General features: G+C 35.4%; 3 protein-coding genes across 4 annotated transcripts in view; 1 reads left to right on the top strand and 2 right to left on the bottom strand.

The window, feature by feature from the left end:
• The first annotated feature begins 108 nt into the window (after positions 1 to 108).
• Positions 109 to 5426, top strand: LOC123318870 (uridine phosphorylase 1-like). Its single transcript, XM_044905636.1, has 7 exons — positions 109 to 315; positions 1053 to 1176; positions 1272 to 1427; positions 3022 to 3207; positions 3815 to 3953; positions 4236 to 4429; positions 5024 to 5426. The coding sequence occupies exons 1-7, from the start codon at positions 191 to 193 to the stop codon at positions 5117 to 5119; spliced, it is 1020 nt and encodes a 339-aa protein (XP_044761571.1). The 5' UTR covers positions 109 to 190; the 3' UTR covers positions 5120 to 5426.
• Positions 5427 to 5616: 190 nt separating this feature from the next.
• Positions 5617 to 13372, bottom strand: LOC123318869 (nose resistant to fluoxetine protein 6-like). The gene is made up of 12 exons (XM_044905635.1): positions 13050 to 13372; positions 10285 to 10520; positions 10028 to 10224; positions 9843 to 9970; positions 9476 to 9791; positions 8734 to 8847; positions 6887 to 7132; positions 6722 to 6817; positions 6483 to 6615; positions 6218 to 6392; positions 6010 to 6152; positions 5617 to 5928 (listed from the first exon to the last, which is right to left on the bottom strand). The coding sequence occupies exons 1-12, from the start codon at positions 13252 to 13254 to the stop codon at positions 5767 to 5769; spliced, it is 2151 nt and encodes a 716-aa protein (XP_044761570.1). The 5' UTR covers positions 13255 to 13372; the 3' UTR covers positions 5617 to 5766.
• A 2171-nt stretch (positions 13373 to 15543) lies between these two features.
• LOC123318709 overlaps positions 15544 to 17545 on the bottom strand; it is a 50493-nt gene continuing 48491 nt past the window's right edge. For both annotated transcript variants that reach the window (XM_044905409.1, XM_044905410.1), the window contains one exon: positions 15544 to 16414. In XM_044905409.1, coding sequence (XP_044761344.1) covers positions 16290 to 16414 — 125 coding nt within the window. In that variant the 3' untranslated portion in view covers positions 15544 to 16289. The remainder of the gene's footprint in view (positions 16415 to 17545) is intronic.

Raw genomic sequence — 17545 nt, 5'->3', positions numbered from 1 at the left:
TTTCCCTAGATAAAATGATTAAATTCTTATGAAACTATAAATAAGTAATCAATTCCATGGGATGATAAAACCAGAAACCAATCCTAACCTATTCAATACAGAGTTTTCAGTTATAGTTTAGTAGTAGGCACATGATGTGTGAGATCTGAATAATTTTATCTGATAAGAATAAATTGATTAGGTCTATTAGATGAATCACGAATCACCGTTTTATATATGCCATTTCCTTCGAATAAAGTTGCAGTTTAGATTCAATAGTGAAGTGCATTTCATCGGAATGGAGAGCAATGTATATACAGATGGTGAACATTCGGAGTGAGTTTTTTTTTTCATATCAAAAATATGAAAACAAAACTGATTATTCACATTATTTCAATCAAGTTTTCAACTGATCTCCAAATTTTTCCGAATTATGAAATATATTATTTTGTGATAAACAATATAATCTACGCCTATGAGTAAATTCTCAGGGGACGTATACCCTTTGACACTTCAAAATCTTAGTTGATAAAGTTGCATTTTTCACTATTTGCTCAAAAGATTTTTCGCGATGAATCTATATTCTACGGAAAACATTAGAAAATCACCATTTCAGTCCCTCCTCGTAAAGGAAAATAAGCTTTTAATTGTTCAGATACAGTGGCGGGTCAATTTAAATGGAGGTCCCAAGCGGCGAACAAATCTATTGCTCCAACTTTGTAGAATTCCCATAAATAAGTGGCGAAGGCCTTTTTTCCAATTAGATGAAAAGAGACCAGCTTCATTGTATACATATTCTCTCAATTCATTTTTGATAACCCCCATTTCCTGGCAGGTTTTCGTGGTCCCAAGCACTAGCTTCGTACGCTCATGGAAAAATCTGTTAAGTACCTACTGTTTAGACTTAGAGTGTTCAGATCAAGTATCTTACCTGAAGATGCTACTGCTTTAGCGAAACACGTGAAGTGGTGTATCAAAGCGTCTATAGCGAGAAATAAACAAATCTGAAAGATTTTTCAATATATATAGAAAATAGGGAAAAATCACTCTAATTTTTCTAATATTTCTTACAGATGTTCCGAAAGAACCGTTCAATTAAAAAATCCACACCTTGGAAATATGGACGAGGACGTCTTGTACCATTTGGCATTAGGCTCTAAATCTCATGATTTGGAGGAAATGTTCGGCGATGTTAAAGTACTAATTGAATTTAAAACCCTGCTCTTCTTCCCTTACTTTCAATTGAACATTGAACAGGTTTAATCCTTCTATTCCAACTGAGTTTTTTGCAGTTTGTCTGTATGGGCGGCACACCTTCACGTATGAAAACCTTCGCATACCACATAATGGATGTTCTCGATTACAAACTACCAGTAGGTGCTGTGATTTCTGAAATCACAAACTACAGATTCAGTTTGTACAAAGTAGGACCGGTTTTATCTATAAGTGTAAGTATTATACCTAAAGGCTCAAAAAATAAAAATAAATGCCCTATGTTCAACTCAATCTTTTTGACCCACCTTCAGGCTCACTTTACGAGACTACATTCCAATTTGGATTCTCAGCATTTTTCTTCACATTTTTCCAGAGCATGTCATGTTTATTTCGATCGTCATGTTTATTTCGATCGTCATGTTTATTTCGAATTCGGTTATTATTTGTACTGGATTTTTTTTTAATCTTCAATGTTATACATGAATGTTTCGGTGGGTTTACTAAGAAATAAGGCCTAAGAAAGCAACCAATCTAATTGGAATCACGTGAATGCCATCTACCAATAAGATTGCTACTTTCTCATGGTGAGTGCGATCTTCGTCTGCCCATGCAATTGCGGTCCCTTTCTCAGGTATTAGTTCTTAGTCACCATTAGGGGCATTAGGTGAATTAGGTCTTAGTTCTTAGGAACTCTACGACAACCCATGCACCATGACTTCCAACGGTATAATCCGTGAATTTAAGCTATACGTCCTTGATTTTGTGTCAACGAGTAAAGAAGGTCATATACGAGTGATCTTATGAAGGTTACGTTTATTACTCGGGTGAGCAATTTTACTCAGTCACATATACTTCATCGAATCACTTGACTTCAATTTAATTTTGAGTAGTAGCAGTTCAATTCGTATAATCTATCCATGTGAGCGATGGCATGACGTCAGCCTGTCAAAACTAACGAACGCGCAGCATTAGCTTATAACCAATTTCGCATTTTTTATTCTACACTGCTCGAAAATTTAAGTGGATAATTTGCGCACGTGTAATAAAACATATATGAAAGGAAATAAACGATTCTGTACTGATATACTGATACATACAAGGTTCCTACATAGGGTTAGGTGTCCAGATACGGTTAATCTGCTTCAGACAAAATGAAGATTCTACCTAATGCAGTCTGCAGGCTCAAAAATGATTCCTTATGTTCCAAACAACTTGAAATCAAGGTTTAATATCGGGTGGGGCTTTCTCTAGATCTTATTAGCCGATCCTGTGCGACGATTAGTAGCTCTTGCTCTTTCACCTCATAGTATATAGCACTTCCTCTGGTACCGATTCTATGCTCTACTAACTACATTTGCGAAATCCGGAGGCTGTTAGCAGCTTATTCTGTTCAGTTAAATCCTCGTTCAAGCAGACAAAATTGTTCAAGCTGGTAGAATTCCAAACGCACGTTGAACACAACACATATGAGTTTCAGTAACCCGGGATCATGGCCATGATCGCACACACAGAACACATAAAAAATCATGCACCTTTTTTAATTAGACCATTAATGAGGACCATACTTTGTTTATGTGTACCACGCAAACGTCCAAACGGATTGTAGGTACAGCAATATAGTGAAAATTTGATTCAATTGCAAAAAGGACTCCACTTAAATTTTTGAGCAGTGTAAAACATTTAATTAATTATATATACTGGAACAGAGATTTCTTAACATTGCCCATTTATTTATGTTATAAAAAAATTATAGTGGAAAATGAATGGGAAATGTTGAAGCAAAATCTTTTCAATGAATCCTTGTGCGAAATTTGCAGCCTTTTTCAGCATGGAATGGGTGTACCCTCTATCGGCATTTTATTACATGAAATTATCAAATTACTGTATCACGCTAAAGCTAAAGATCCAGTAATATTCAGAATAGGTACGTCCGGAGGAATAGGAGTAGAAAGTGGAACTGTCGTTATTTCAGACAATGCTGTTGATGGTTTAGGCAATCATTTCTATGAAGTTGTGAGTAAAACCTTTTTATAGACAGAAATATGAAATGAGAAACAAAATGTATGCCCACCTCATTGTTTCTCCGAAGTATGTCCAAAATATGCTCGACGGGATTAAGTTCTCGACATTGCGCTGGTCATGGCAATACAAACTCACACAAAACCCATGAAAAATATTTTAACGAGCATTGGCCTCTTACTACTACTAAAATTTTCAGGGGTTTTCTCTACAATAAGTATCTGAATACATAGAATAAAGATGATAAATTCTGATCCTGCGCTGAAAGTTGTAGGTACACTATTTGTCGGAAGTAATTTTTCAAACAATGTTGGCTGACCAATAATGTTAAACTGACATGAATGATAATTCAATATTCAATGTAACGTTTCGTAGCCTACGTCATAATCCTTCAGCAGGTATCAGATATCAGATGGAAAATCTTCGGAAAAACATTGTCGTGCTTCTCATTCAGATGATTTCAGATTTTTGGTAAAAAACCAGACAGTTCAAGAATACCTATATTCCTCAATAAATGGAATATCTCCAAATTAAGTGTTATAAATTGAATTTCTCAACCATTAACAAATATTCGCTGTTTTTTGAAGTGGGCTATTTTCAGGCCGTTCTAGGAAAAATTGTAAGGCGTCCTGCTACTTTCAATATGGAATTGATTGAGCAGTTGAAAAGTTGCGTCGATCCAAATGATTCCTATGAAACTGTGACAGGAACCACAATGTGTGCAAATGATTTCTATGAAGGTAATTTTTAAAATTAGTTTCTTGGCATCAGCTTTTCAAGTGATTCAGATAGGGAAATATTCCAAGTCAGAAACCACACGCAGTGGTGAGATTTTATAAGATCACAAGACAGGGACATCAGCAATTATTGCAATAAGTAACTCGAAAACTATTCAGCAATCACTGGTTATAATAATGCTCGCTTATAAGCTTATTAATTCAATAGCTATCAAATTATGTATAGGTATCGATAAATACTGAGTTAAGAACACATAATCTGATAAGCATATTTTCAAATTCAAGGTCAAGGAAGGCTTGATGGCGCAATCTGCGACCATTCTGAGAACGAAAAAATGGAATATCTCGCTCAACTGAGAGAACGTGGTGTAGTTAATATAGAAATGGAGGCAACAGTATTTGCCGCACTCACACATCATACCGGTATTAGAGCTGCAATAGTCTGCACCACCCTCATAGATAGACTACAAGGGGACCAAGTAAGAATGAACATAAAAGCCCGATCCTTCTTTCAAGTTCAATGAGATTCCATCAAATTTGAAGTACGAGACTCGATGTCGACGCCAACTACGGGAAAAGGAAATACGCTGCTCAAAAATTGTGTTGATTTTCGAGAGAAAATTTACTTTTTCACTGAAAAAAATTTTTCAGTATTGCTGTGCCTATCATATGGAGAGGCGTATATTTTAGAATCGCAAACGCGCCCACATACTCACACTCACACACATCCCCACACACACATATACCCAAAAACACACATACACTCACACTCACCCACACACACCTACACAGAAAAACACACATACACTCACAAGCACCCATACACACCTACACACACAAGCACATATACACAAAAACACACACACACCCACACATACACACCTACACACAAACACATATACACGATAGAGCCGCCTATATAGGCTGAATTCAATTTTTGAACAGTGTAGATGACTGGACCATCATTACTTACAATGGTTCAGTACCACACTTTCTAGTATCAGATCAATGAGTACTTCAGAGTTGTATACCTATGAGTATTGTAAACGTTCTTAATTACACTTCATTTGCAGGTTATGGTCACAAAGGACCAAATGGAAGAATGGCAAAGGAGACCTCAAAAGTTAGTGGGAGAATATATCAAGCGGTCTCTTCAGAAGAAATTGTGAATATTTTATGGCATTTTTAGTGTAATATCAGTAGGTAGTTTTTTCTAAGTATGACTACTAGGTACCTTTAGTATCTAAAGATTATAGTTTTATATATATAACTCAACATTTGTACTCGTCAGAATATTTGTGAATTTTCAGTAGGTAGTAGTGGAGTATGTTGTGTGAAATGTAAAAACTTTTACTTCTAGTTGATAGTCCATCTGCGATAGAATTCCTATACCATTTGTTGTTCACTTTGACTCTAATTTCAGTTTAAACTTTGTCTGGCGCTATAAACAATAAATGAAACAAGAGTCAAATCTTATTCAACGTCTCAATTTATTTGGCGAATACATAATTTGGCCTGGAATCAAAAATTGACGTCCAATCGTTTTCATAAGTATAATTCGGTTCTGCCAACTTACAAAGTTGCTGTTTCGTTTTCAATGGAAGATGGGAGTCTTTTTTAAGGGTTGTTATCTTTGGTGACGTTAGTTCTTCTTCAAAAATAATACGAAAAACCTAATATATTTATTTCACATAAATAAAATATACAGACTAAAGTTGAATATTTAAAATTAGGTAAAGCTACAGCTACTATAGAAGTTCAACTCACAAGAATACATCACAGCTTTGAAGTTAACAGTTAAAAATTGGGAATCAGCTCAGGGTTTCTCTGGGATAGTGGAAATTTCAGTTTTAGAAGGTTTCTCCGCTCTCCTTCGAAGTAAAATTTTCGTTAGTAGAATAAAAGGAGATTCGAAAAAAATCGAAACAACGAAGGCCCAAAAGAACGTCGATAAGGTCACTCCCAAAATATTGATAGCCTGAAAATATTGATATTTAATATTTTAACATTTACCTTACGATATTCACCTACAAATAAAATAGCTAAATCAATAACTTACAAATCCTGCTTTAGATGCATACATAGGGGTCTCCGCCCCCATATACATGGCGTTAGCTACGAGAGGGTTCAGCAGATACGCACAAAAAGTCAACCTACTTAAAGGTATCCAGCCACGGAAGGATAGGAATTTGTTCAGGGTAACTGAAAAAAAAATCGAAGGTCAATATTATTCCAAGGTGTATGCCTATGAATCCAAAGAAACGTACTTCCATTTCCTGTACAACAAGCTATCAAAAACCATGCCATTCCAACACCCCAGAGGGTCCTAGAAATTCCCATATAAACTGCTGAAAATTCCACCGATAGCTGCCTTGTATGAAGAGCAAAAAGTATCCATAAATTTATCGAGGGAAAAATTATCCATAAAATCGCTTTTGGAAGCTGTAAATTGTAGAATAATTCTCAATTATCGATACATATTTCGATCAGTTGAAGCGATTAAGAATGATTTTTAAGGAACACTTCACATACCTTTCCAAGGATGAGTTGAAATTTCAATTTTTTAACTAGCAAATAGCCAGTTATCGCTCCTATTAGATAGGGGCCAATTCTATTCCATGGCAAATCGTAAATATCATCCAAATGCATCAATTGCTCATCCATGCTGAAATAACAGTTCGCATGGTTTAAAAAAAGGTAAAAAGGACTATCGAAATGGTTGAAATTCCTTCGAGGATTTGTAAAACTGATGATTGTTGTGTAATACTCACGTGGGAATGTAACCAATCGAATATGATTTATACGATGTGACGAGAATGCTACATAACATCAAGAAGAATAAAATCATTGTGGCTGTCTTGAACGCACTGCAAAAAAATTATATCTTCACCATTTGCGGGGTTTTTAATAGAGGTAATGGAAAACGATAAACTCACAATGTAGAAACTATAATCAAACTCGATGTGATTACAAAAGCCTGCGTGTCCAATGATAAGTACCATGACCAGCTAAGGCACATTTCGTTCCTTGGAAATAAGTTATTGATATATAAAAGATTTCTCCACCAGTATCTAGCACACATAATGTCTGGCTGTTCGCTGCTTTCCAGCGATGATGTCCTTCTCAAATAGGTATAGAGCACATCGCTTATTAGTATTACGATGATATAGGGAGGGCTTAGTCTGAAAACATATACATATATAGGTACCTTTTGGTGAAAAACGAGATGAAACTCTCTATAAGACAAAGAAACTGTACCATACTCTGAGTAAGCAAATGCTAGATCCAAAAATACCTGGCGTATATCAAAGAATAGGGTACTTACACACATAACTGAATTCATTCGGTACCCAGATAAAAAAAGAAGTTAATAGCCAGTAAAAGGACAAGGGCTCTTTTTTAGCTCAAAAAGCTGGGGGCAAAAAGCAATAGTAACCCAGAACTTTTGGAAACAGAATAACTGATTCGAGCTGTTCTTGAAATTGGAGCAATCTACCTCATGGAGCAAGTCCCATACAAAGCAAAAAATCAAGAATTATTTATTGCCCTGAGCAGTGGCGCATCCCCCCATGAGTTTGGGGGATGGGGGTACTGGCAAGTTTTAGAGGACTGACCTGAACAATCTATGAGACATGGGCGGAAAGTTGCTTTCATAAAGTTGGATCAAATATTATAAAAAGATATTTCATTTTGTCCATTTCTGCAGTTTATGTGGAAATAAAACATATTTTGACATTTTCGCCATGCAGTAGAGGTAGGTAAACTTTCTTTCTGAAAAATGCTAGGTGATTCTTTGAATTGATGTTGGCTTTATGCAGCCGTTAGTTCTTAATTCGAGTTCTAAGGAAGGCTGCATAAACCCATCATTATTTTGATTGTGGATATTCAGAAGGATAAAAGTTTGGCCAGAAATTATCAATATGGTGCTGACGGTACAGACCTACTCTACTTATACGGGGTGACTCTTTGATCTGTACAGATATTCAAGCAGTAGTTTCTTGGGGTCAAAAGAGACACTTTTTTCTTTTACCATATTTTTTCCTAATCGGCTCGGTTAAAAAGATACATGCTGTTGAAAAACCATATAAAAATGTTATTTTTGGTTCTATCTCACAAACGATTTTATCAAATCAAATTAATTTCGGAATATAATTTTTCATTCATTTGATTAATGTTTTTCGAACACATGATATCACCCACACGTCTTCCAGTTTTCTCATTATGACCCCGTTACATACCATAAAAATACCAAAAATTCAAAGACCCAACTCTTGAAACTAAGTTGGACGCTATCTAATGAATATTTGAATGTTTTGTAAAATAAAAGTATTCTCATATTTTTTCGAATAATGCGTGTTTTCGACTAAGTTGATGTTGAAAAATTAAAAAGTATCTGTGAAATTTTAAAAATTGGGTACTTTGACTGAATACTCTGTAGATCCACAGATGTGTAGTGTCACAGATTTAGCTAGTTATTCTGAAGGTAATTTTGTTTTTCCAGGGGTGGCATATCTCATTATGAAAACTTTAAATGACTATATCTTTTTATCAGAGCCGAATTGGAAAAAATTGTATAGGAAAAAAGTGTTTCTTCTGACCTCAAGAACCTACTGTTAGAATATTTGTACGAGCCAAAGACTTACCCTCTGTATGAATCGCTTCAATTGTTGATTGTCTAATTCATTAGGTATACCTACATCATAACAGGTGATGAAATATGTGTCAGTTCATTTGTTATTAACCATTAAATTAAATAAAACCATCAACATATTAATTGACTTACCTGACAACTCGATGTAAAAACATCATGATAAATTCATAAATTTTCCCTGAATAACTTACAGGTCCATCTACCATTTTCTTCGTTTTGTAGTATAGATAGGCCAACAAGAATCCGCTGAAAAGTCAACGTTTTAAACTTCATCGAATTTTCTAAAACCCTCTTTAGCAGGAATGAATGAACATACAGTGTGCTAGAATAAAATGGAAACGAGACCTTTTTGAATTCTGAATGGAAGATTTTGGATATAAATTGTAGTGGTCTCATGTATATCTAGAGTTTTAGACGTGTATTACTCTACATCTAATCTACAGGGTGTCGAAAACAGGAACCTTTTCACGTTTTTGTTGATAAAATTAGAAGGAACTGAAATATTTCGTTGAAATTCTTGATATGTTGAAAGTTGTGTATCTGGGCCATATGGATAATGATACAGGGTATTCCGGTTAAATATACCACCCACTATAACTTGTCAATACAAGATCGATCTTTGATAAGCCTTTCTTTTCATACTTCTACCTTACCTACCCCCAGCTTTTGAAAAAATATTGATGGTGTGAAAAGTTATAAAAGATGACATTGTTACAGTTGGAATACCTCGTAGCTGAATCATTTTAGGAAAGGGCTCTTAATTTTTGGGGCTGGAATTTCAAAAAAAACACCTATATGGAAAATATCTGTGAAGTGTATGAATAAACGGAAAAACCAAGTGTCAACTCATTGCTGTGAAAACTCCAATCCTCACCTTATGAACAAGAAGGTATCCACGCTGTATGTGGAATTGCTCATAACCTGCGAAGCGAAATCCTCCGAAATCCTATAGGCATACGGCACATTTCTAACGTAATCAGCTTGAAAGAAAATAGAATGTATGGTGCACACCCATAACATGCCGAAAAATCGAATGCCATGTATGCAAGTTATAGAGCCGGGCGACAATCTAACGCTCAACAATGTCTTTACGTTCGAATACAACGAGAAACATTTCAGAATTTCCAAAGTTCTCGATTCACTCCCGCCCAGAGATTCCTGGGAAGCTTTCACCAACTCAACCTCTGAAACTAAATTCGAAATTCAAGGAACAAGTTGATCAATGAAATTTTTGTGTCTACCCGTTTTCTCTTTAATTTTTCCGATGTTCTGCTGAAACGACAATAAGTATTTCTTGTCTCTGTAGTGTTGCTTCATGTCGTAAATCGTTCCAAGAACAGTGGGTACCAAAATCATACCAAAAATTACCCTGGAAGATGAAAAACTTGAAGTGAAAACTGAAAAATTAAAAGTAAGGCTAGCTCACATCAATAAGACGAATTTCGGCGAGTACAAGATGAATACAGCATCCTCTTCCAGAGTCTTCACCCTCTCGACGTTCAAATTCAAATTATACAGCTGCTGAACATTCAAATAGTGTCCTTGCAAATAGACCCTGAACAAATGGAACAGATCTCTGTTGGAACAACTTCTTGGCACGCATAAACCTACTTGGATGGTGAACTGGAAGGAAATCAAAATGCAAGTCTAATTTTATTCCATTCCTGGCTCATGGGTACTCACATCGAAGGGCATTTGTGTGTGGAACTGGAGGGTGTTGTTGTGTTTGATGAATGCTTTGATGAATTTGAGGGAGAAGGGAGGATAATCGAAGGCAGTTGGTGGTGGATGTGCCACTTTTTGATGGTTGATCTCCAAGGGTTTCTGGTTGGGTATGTCCAGGCAATGTGTACGAGCACCCAGCCACAGGTTGTTTCCGTAAAGAAACCCAGTTTCCGGTTGACCACTGGCATCCAGAACTACAAGAGGAGGAATACAAGCAAAAGTAGGACCAAAATTAAACAATTTCTCAGAATAAACAGTTCCTAATTTAGTTCGCTAGGTGTCATCAGATAATGAGCCAGATCCATGTCTGAAATTTTTCTTTTATTGCACGTTATATGTCCCAGAAATCAATGAAATCTAAAAATAAACTCATTCAGATCTGATTTCAACACACATATCATTATTACCACCTTTGTTACTTGGTATTGATAACTTAAGATTAGTTTTAGAACAAAAGGTGAATGATATTTTCGGATATCAAAAAGCCAGAATTAGATCTTTGCATGCAATGAATGTAATCAGCATTTCTTATTTCTTTTTATCTTAGCCTATGTGCTCGAAGCTGTAGATTACCTTTACAATAACAATTCGTTTCAGGCTTTATATTGTTCTAAATGAAACCCAAGTTGATTCATTCGAAGGATTGGAACATACATATTCATTCAACCCATTTGTCTTTCTTGAACCTATTTTTCGTTGACAGAAAACATTAAAATATACATATATGTATATGTGGGTTGTAGTTTTTCTTTCATAATTTCATAATTTTGTCGAAGATGAATGGTAATGGAATGAACTCATTTGATGAGAGTGTTCTCAGAAAAGCCTTTATAAAAATTAATGGCATATCTGAAGAAAGTAATAAATTAAACCATTACCATCGTTCCATGTGTGTTCTTGAATGAGTTCATGGTAAGAATTTGGGAATGTTTGCCGTAGATTTCGTATTTTCACACCTTAATGGGTGTACATATCGCTTGTTTTGACAATTTTTATGTGGTGCCAAAACCCTTGGAGTTTATGGTACATATAATAAACAACAAAGTGATTTCGAATGAACGTGGGTTTCTCGAGGTTGGATGCAGATTGAAATAAAAAATTCATTGTCGGAAAATTCCGAAAACTTTTGGTCTCTGTTGATAACAATATTATTAGGCTAATGAGCATGCGTGTGGGTTGTAGGTATGATAAATTTAAATCATACCTATTCTAATGTTTCAGTATGATACTGATCATATCAGTAGTTCGTCTGAATTATTTTGGGAGAAACTAAAGTCCATGTCTCCTGCCCCTATACATGGTGAGTCTTTGACTCTTGAGGTCAAAAGAAACGATTCAGCCCTGATAAAAAGATATAGCCATTTTAAGTTTTCATAATGAGCTGTGCCACCCCAGGAAAAACAGAATAACCTTCAGAATAACTAGCTAAATCTGTGACACCATATCTGTGGATCTTTTAAACAGCGTTGTATTCAGAAAATATAAGCAATTTTTCAAATTTCACAAATACTTTTTTATTTCTGACTTTTTGAACATCAAATTACTCGAAAATGGCGCATTAAACGAAAAAATATGAAGAATCCTTTTATTTTACACAACGTTCAAATATTCTTGAGATATGGGTTCTTTGAATTTTTGGTATTTTTCTGATACTTAATGGTCATGATGAGAAAACTGGGAGACGTGGGTGCTATCTTGGGTTTGAAAAAGATTAATTAAATAAATGAAAAAATATATTCCGAAATACCTTCCATTCGATGAAACCGTTATTTTATGGTTTTTCAACAGCCTGTATCTTTTAAACCGAGCCGATTCCGGAAAAAAGGTGAAGGAAATTAAAAAGTGATTCTTTTGCATCAAGAATGTACTGTCAAAATATTTGTACGAGTCAAAGACTGTCCCTCTGTATACAATCTGAATTTTTCAGGTATTTCGAATCAAAAGTTTTGAACCGTTGAAAAGAGTTTCGTACCCCTGAAAATTGTTTAAATTTTGTAACAGAATTGGTCATTTCGTTAGGCATGCCGTATATGAATCAATTAATTTTATTGACAATTAAGGTAAAAATAGTTTGTCCATTAGCAGAAAAAATTGAAATAATTTCTTCAATTTAAAAAAAAATTAGTGCGGGAGCCGTACATCGAAATTGCAGAATAAATGAGTGAAAATTCAATTGATTTACACAGCATGCTTGAAGGGAAACCAACAACGATGTTCAAAATTTGAATGTGAATATTTCGAAAACCGATGCATTGAATGAAAGAAAATTAAATATGCTGGACTCAGAATGGAAAGGCCTTTCAAATGAGGTATCACTAACACCATCTTCCCCATTCAAAATATAGGGGTTGGGGTTGTAACACTAAGGGTTGAAAAGATACGGTTTTGAATTTGATCTTAGAAGTTGTGCCCCTGGAATCAAAAATTGACGTGTCTGGGCATATTTAAATAATTCGGTTCTGTTGACCTACAGAGCCGCTGCGCTGTTTTCGTTTTCAATGGACCCCTCTGTGTATAAGATATATTCATTATCATTTGTGGTTAAGAAAGGGTTTTCTCCCATCAACGAGTATTTTTATTCTGATAAAATTGCAATTGAAAAGGAAGAATTTGTCCCAAAATAAAACTACATCGAAATCTTGTAATATCTGGCATAAAAAACATAGCTTTGTAACTTTTTTACAAAGATGTCGTTAAGGGTATTCAATCTACCCAGTCCTCACCTTTCAAAGCCCATACATGCCGTTCCTCCACAGCCCTGTAGAGGACATTAAGTTCACCAGAACAAGTGGTCATTTCATCTTTTTCGAAATTTTCCGTTAAAGATGCGATGCCGTACAGAACCGATTCTCCACTCAATTTCTCACTGAACGCGTTCACAACCGAGAGAAAAATCCCCAGTTGACAAAAAAACAGAGATGCGTACATTTTCGTCAAAAAGACCACCGGCTGAAACTCGAAGTTTGAGCATAAACACAGCCGCGATTTGAGCGATTGGTGGTGAAATGAAATCTTAAGCGATGCGTGTATGTTTACCTCCTTAATATGTACCACGTCTGGAAGGGAGTTCGATTTTGGTGGGAAATGATAAGAATTTTTTTTAGGTACGCATATTCACTGGGACGAAGACGTTGAATACGGTGGAAGGCCGATTAATGTTCGAGTACAATGACTCATTTGAGCAAACTTGACCAATTGTTGAGCTACGGAAACGCAATAAAATTATACGATGGAAAATTTTATTTTACAAAATTGGGACTACCAAAAAAAATTATTCGTTTTAAACACGTGTATATAAAACAATAAAATTTTTTAGGCAGTTTCAATTTCGTGAAATTAAATTTTCCATCGTATTCTTATTGTGTTTTATAAAGGGTCCATAACCAGGGTTATGAAAGGTCCATAACCAGAATATGAGTGTCTGAATATTCAGCCCACAGCTAGCTATTGATTCTTGTTTATTGATTATTAACTATATCAAGAAATTTGCAAACGGATTAGAGCATTTCCACTAATTCCAAAGATTGAATCAACGCGAATGGTGAAAGTTCACTTCATAAAGTAATTGAAGTGTGTTAATGAATGATCTTTGTTGCATAATGCGGAATATTAACTCCAGTTTGTTTGAGCGTTAAATCTTGTATTGAACCATAATTCAATTTCAAAGCGAATGATTTATTCATTGAAGGATATTCAAAGATACTTTACCGACACCACCAGGAAACATTCTACGTAGAATATGTCTCATTGTTTGTTGATATTTTTAACTTGTGAGAGCAATCAAATTGCAAATGGAGTAAAACATTTAAGACACTCTTATCATTTCACTAGACACTAGAGGAAAGGTAAAAGAGGTCTCCTGTGAGATTATAAAAATGAGTAATAATATTAGAAGCGAAATAATACAAAAAGATACAAAACAAAATAATCAATACGGAAAAAAGAAAAAATTTATTGAAAATTGATGAAAAATATGTATTCTTTTGAAATAGAGTGATACAAACTTTCACAATCCAAAAACAATGAAGCGGGTGTAAAGAAATGGCAAAAAAAAGATCCTAGAACCTGTTCCCCATTCCAGATCTCAGTGTAAGTAAAGGAAAAATGTCAACGGGGTACCATACATATCTTTGTATGATACATGAAAACAGAGATAAAAACCTCAGAAAAAACTCTCTCTGCCCATAGATATAAGTAAAATGCAATGAATTCGCGTGTAGTGAATAAGCTGAAATTATTATATTGAAGGAAATCTTCTTCATAGGACAAAATCCAAAAACTTCTTACCCCTTCTTTCTACCATGATGGTTGACGAAGTGAGAATAATCTGAAAACCGGTAGGGATATTGAATTTTACATTTCTCATTGAAAAATTTTGAAATTAGCAAGACATCTCAAAAATGAATTGGTCAACGAATGAATTTCTTCGAAAACACCCTGAAATTTATATTTTCTGCAACTTTTTACTAAGTGATCTATAGTCCTAACCTAAGTAGATTTAGCGTACTCCGAATTTTTCTAGGAAGTTCAAATCCATGCAGGGACTTTTTTTGAAGGATCAATAAACAAACTATATTAAAGAGAACGAATTCCATTCTTTGTTACTATCATTCGAATAAAGAAAATCGTTAGTGCTCTGCCGCACTAAATATATACAGGGTGTCACAAGAATTCCGTTCGTTAATATATTTTTGTGAACGAATCGAAATGCATGGTTGAGATGTCTGCAGTGGGTCAGGTTAGTGGTGTAATTGATATGACACTGCAGACCAGACATATACAATGCACTTTTAGTCTGGAGAGAGAGCAGGCTAATCAATTCGATTAATGCCGTGCATTTCTATGCGTAGTTGATTTTTCTGGCTTGATTAACATAAAATAGTCGCCAATGGCTACTACGAAGGAATATACAATAAGTTCTACAATCAAATCGAATACTCTGCCGCTGTCATGATTGTGTGAATGATGTTAATAAGATCAGGGCGACCATTATTAAAACAAATGTCTCCCCAAAAACACACTGAACCACCACTGAGGGAAGTTATGGGCGTTATGAAATGTCCATCATACCGTTGACCCCGCAATTTCGAAATTTCAACCGAAGTTGCAGATGTTTTCCAATTCTCAAACATTGAACGTACGCTAAATTTCAATGGAAATTACGTTAACGTTGGACGTCTGTCAGGTGCCAGACTAGATGTTGAATAAAAGAAGAGATCGTTGAACCTAAATTTTATTTCTCTTTTAACCATATATACAATGTATAACTTAAGACAAATAGCATGATATTACATACGTTAAAAACCATTAAAATAATACACAATATAATACAAGAGAGAATAATTTACAATAAATAATATTGTCGCTCGATATAAGCATCACATAACCTTTCGTGATGTTTTATTCCACTAGTTACTCAACAACTGGATTTGCAAAATTCTCGATAGTCGAACAACGAATCTATATCCTTTTTTGAAAAGCCTTCTATAACAACGAAATGTATATCCTAAAATCTCAAATCAATATTTAATACTGTACATAGTGATAATCTCAAACAAAACTCTTTGTACATCAAGAAAAGAGAAATGATTTGGGCTCGAATAGAAATATACAACGATATTTCTTCCAGCGAAATTCTCTCTTTTTCTCCAAGGTATGGATATATGTGGATGAGTTTGACAGAAAATGTCTATCTACAACAATCATGTCCCAAGATAAAATAAATTAAATAGGATTTTGGAGTGTCTTAGGGGTCAATTATGTATTGTCGAAAATATTTTAACATGAAACATTTAAATCGTCATAATGAAAAATAATTAATAGTTTGAAAAAAAGTACGTATAAGAGTTGATAACAAAGCGTAAAATGGTAACGATAACCGATATTCCGGGACAGATCTGAACATTCATCCACCATGTATTCCACATTAGAAATTACACATAGAAAAATAGATTCTATATAGGCTACCTGTTGTCGTCCATGACAACTTGTTTGAATAGTTGTACGCCGGTTGACATTTGTGACTTCACCTCGTGATTACCTAAAGCAGCAGTTCCGTCTTTGGCTATGAATAACTGGAGTCCAGAAGCTGAAAAGTTAAAAAATCGTTAATTTTCCCTCATTCGATTGACATTAAGAATTTGGACGTCTGATCACATGCAAATACACTCACTTTCAAAAGTTTTGCACCCCCCCTGTAGTGGAGATAAAATAATCAAGATTCACAACAAATTGTTACTGACAACAACAGAAACTTGTTGACCACCAAATAAAACGATAACATTACGAAACAAAAAATGTTCTTGTGTTTAAATATCGATTTTGTCAAATGTGTGCCTTTCTGCGGATCAGTAGTTTTTCGTTTTGAGTACCGGTTAGTTCAAAAACTGTGTAATATGCCCAGAAACGAGTTGTCTGAGTTTGACAGAACAAGAATTATTGCTCTCTGGCAAGAAGGGCTCTCACGCCATCAGATAGCCAATAGACTGAACATTATTCGAAGCACGGTTAGTAAAACGATTAGGCGCTATGAGGAAACTGGTGGAGTGCATAGAAGACCTCGAAATGGTCGTCCTCGTGTTACCACGATTCGGGAAGATCGGTATATTGCCCAATCAGCCCGTAGAAATAGGTCAGTGACGGTACCAACACTCAGGTCGGAATTCCAAAGAGCCCACAACCGTGTAATTTCATGTGCTACAATTCGTAGAAGAATTTTAACATCAGGATTGCGGTCCAAAAGGCCTCTAAGAGTTCGTTTATTAACTGTTCGTCACCGAACCGCTCGTCTGCAGTGGTCGCGAGCTCATCAAAACTGGCATTTAGAAGAATGGAGGAATGTGCTATTTACAGATGAGTCACGGTTTGGGTTAGTAAGTGATGACTACCGCTTAAGAGTTTGGAGGGAACCAGGATGTCGAAATAGACCTGAGAGAGCTATTCAAGTTGCTCCTTTTCGCGGTGGCACTGAAATGTTTTGGGGAGGCAAAATGTTTGGAAGAAGAACGCCACTAATTCACATATCCGGGACGATGACTGGTGCATATTGCCTCGAAAATATCATAAATCCTGTAATTATACCCATGGGTAATGAATTAGAGGCTCAATTTATCTTTATGGACGATAATGCCAGGCCACATCGCACAAGAGGTGTTCAAGAAGCCCTGGAAAACCAAAACATTATCAGATTAGAATGGCCCGCGATGTCTCCTGACATAAA

The sequence above is a fragment of the Coccinella septempunctata genome, chromosome 8 (assembly GCF_907165205.1).
Source record: "Coccinella septempunctata chromosome 8, icCocSept1.1, whole genome shotgun sequence".
NCBI classification, from domain to species: domain Eukaryota; kingdom Metazoa; phylum Arthropoda; class Insecta; order Coleoptera; family Coccinellidae; genus Coccinella; species Coccinella septempunctata.
This window is presented reverse-complemented; position numbering and strand designations above follow the sequence as displayed.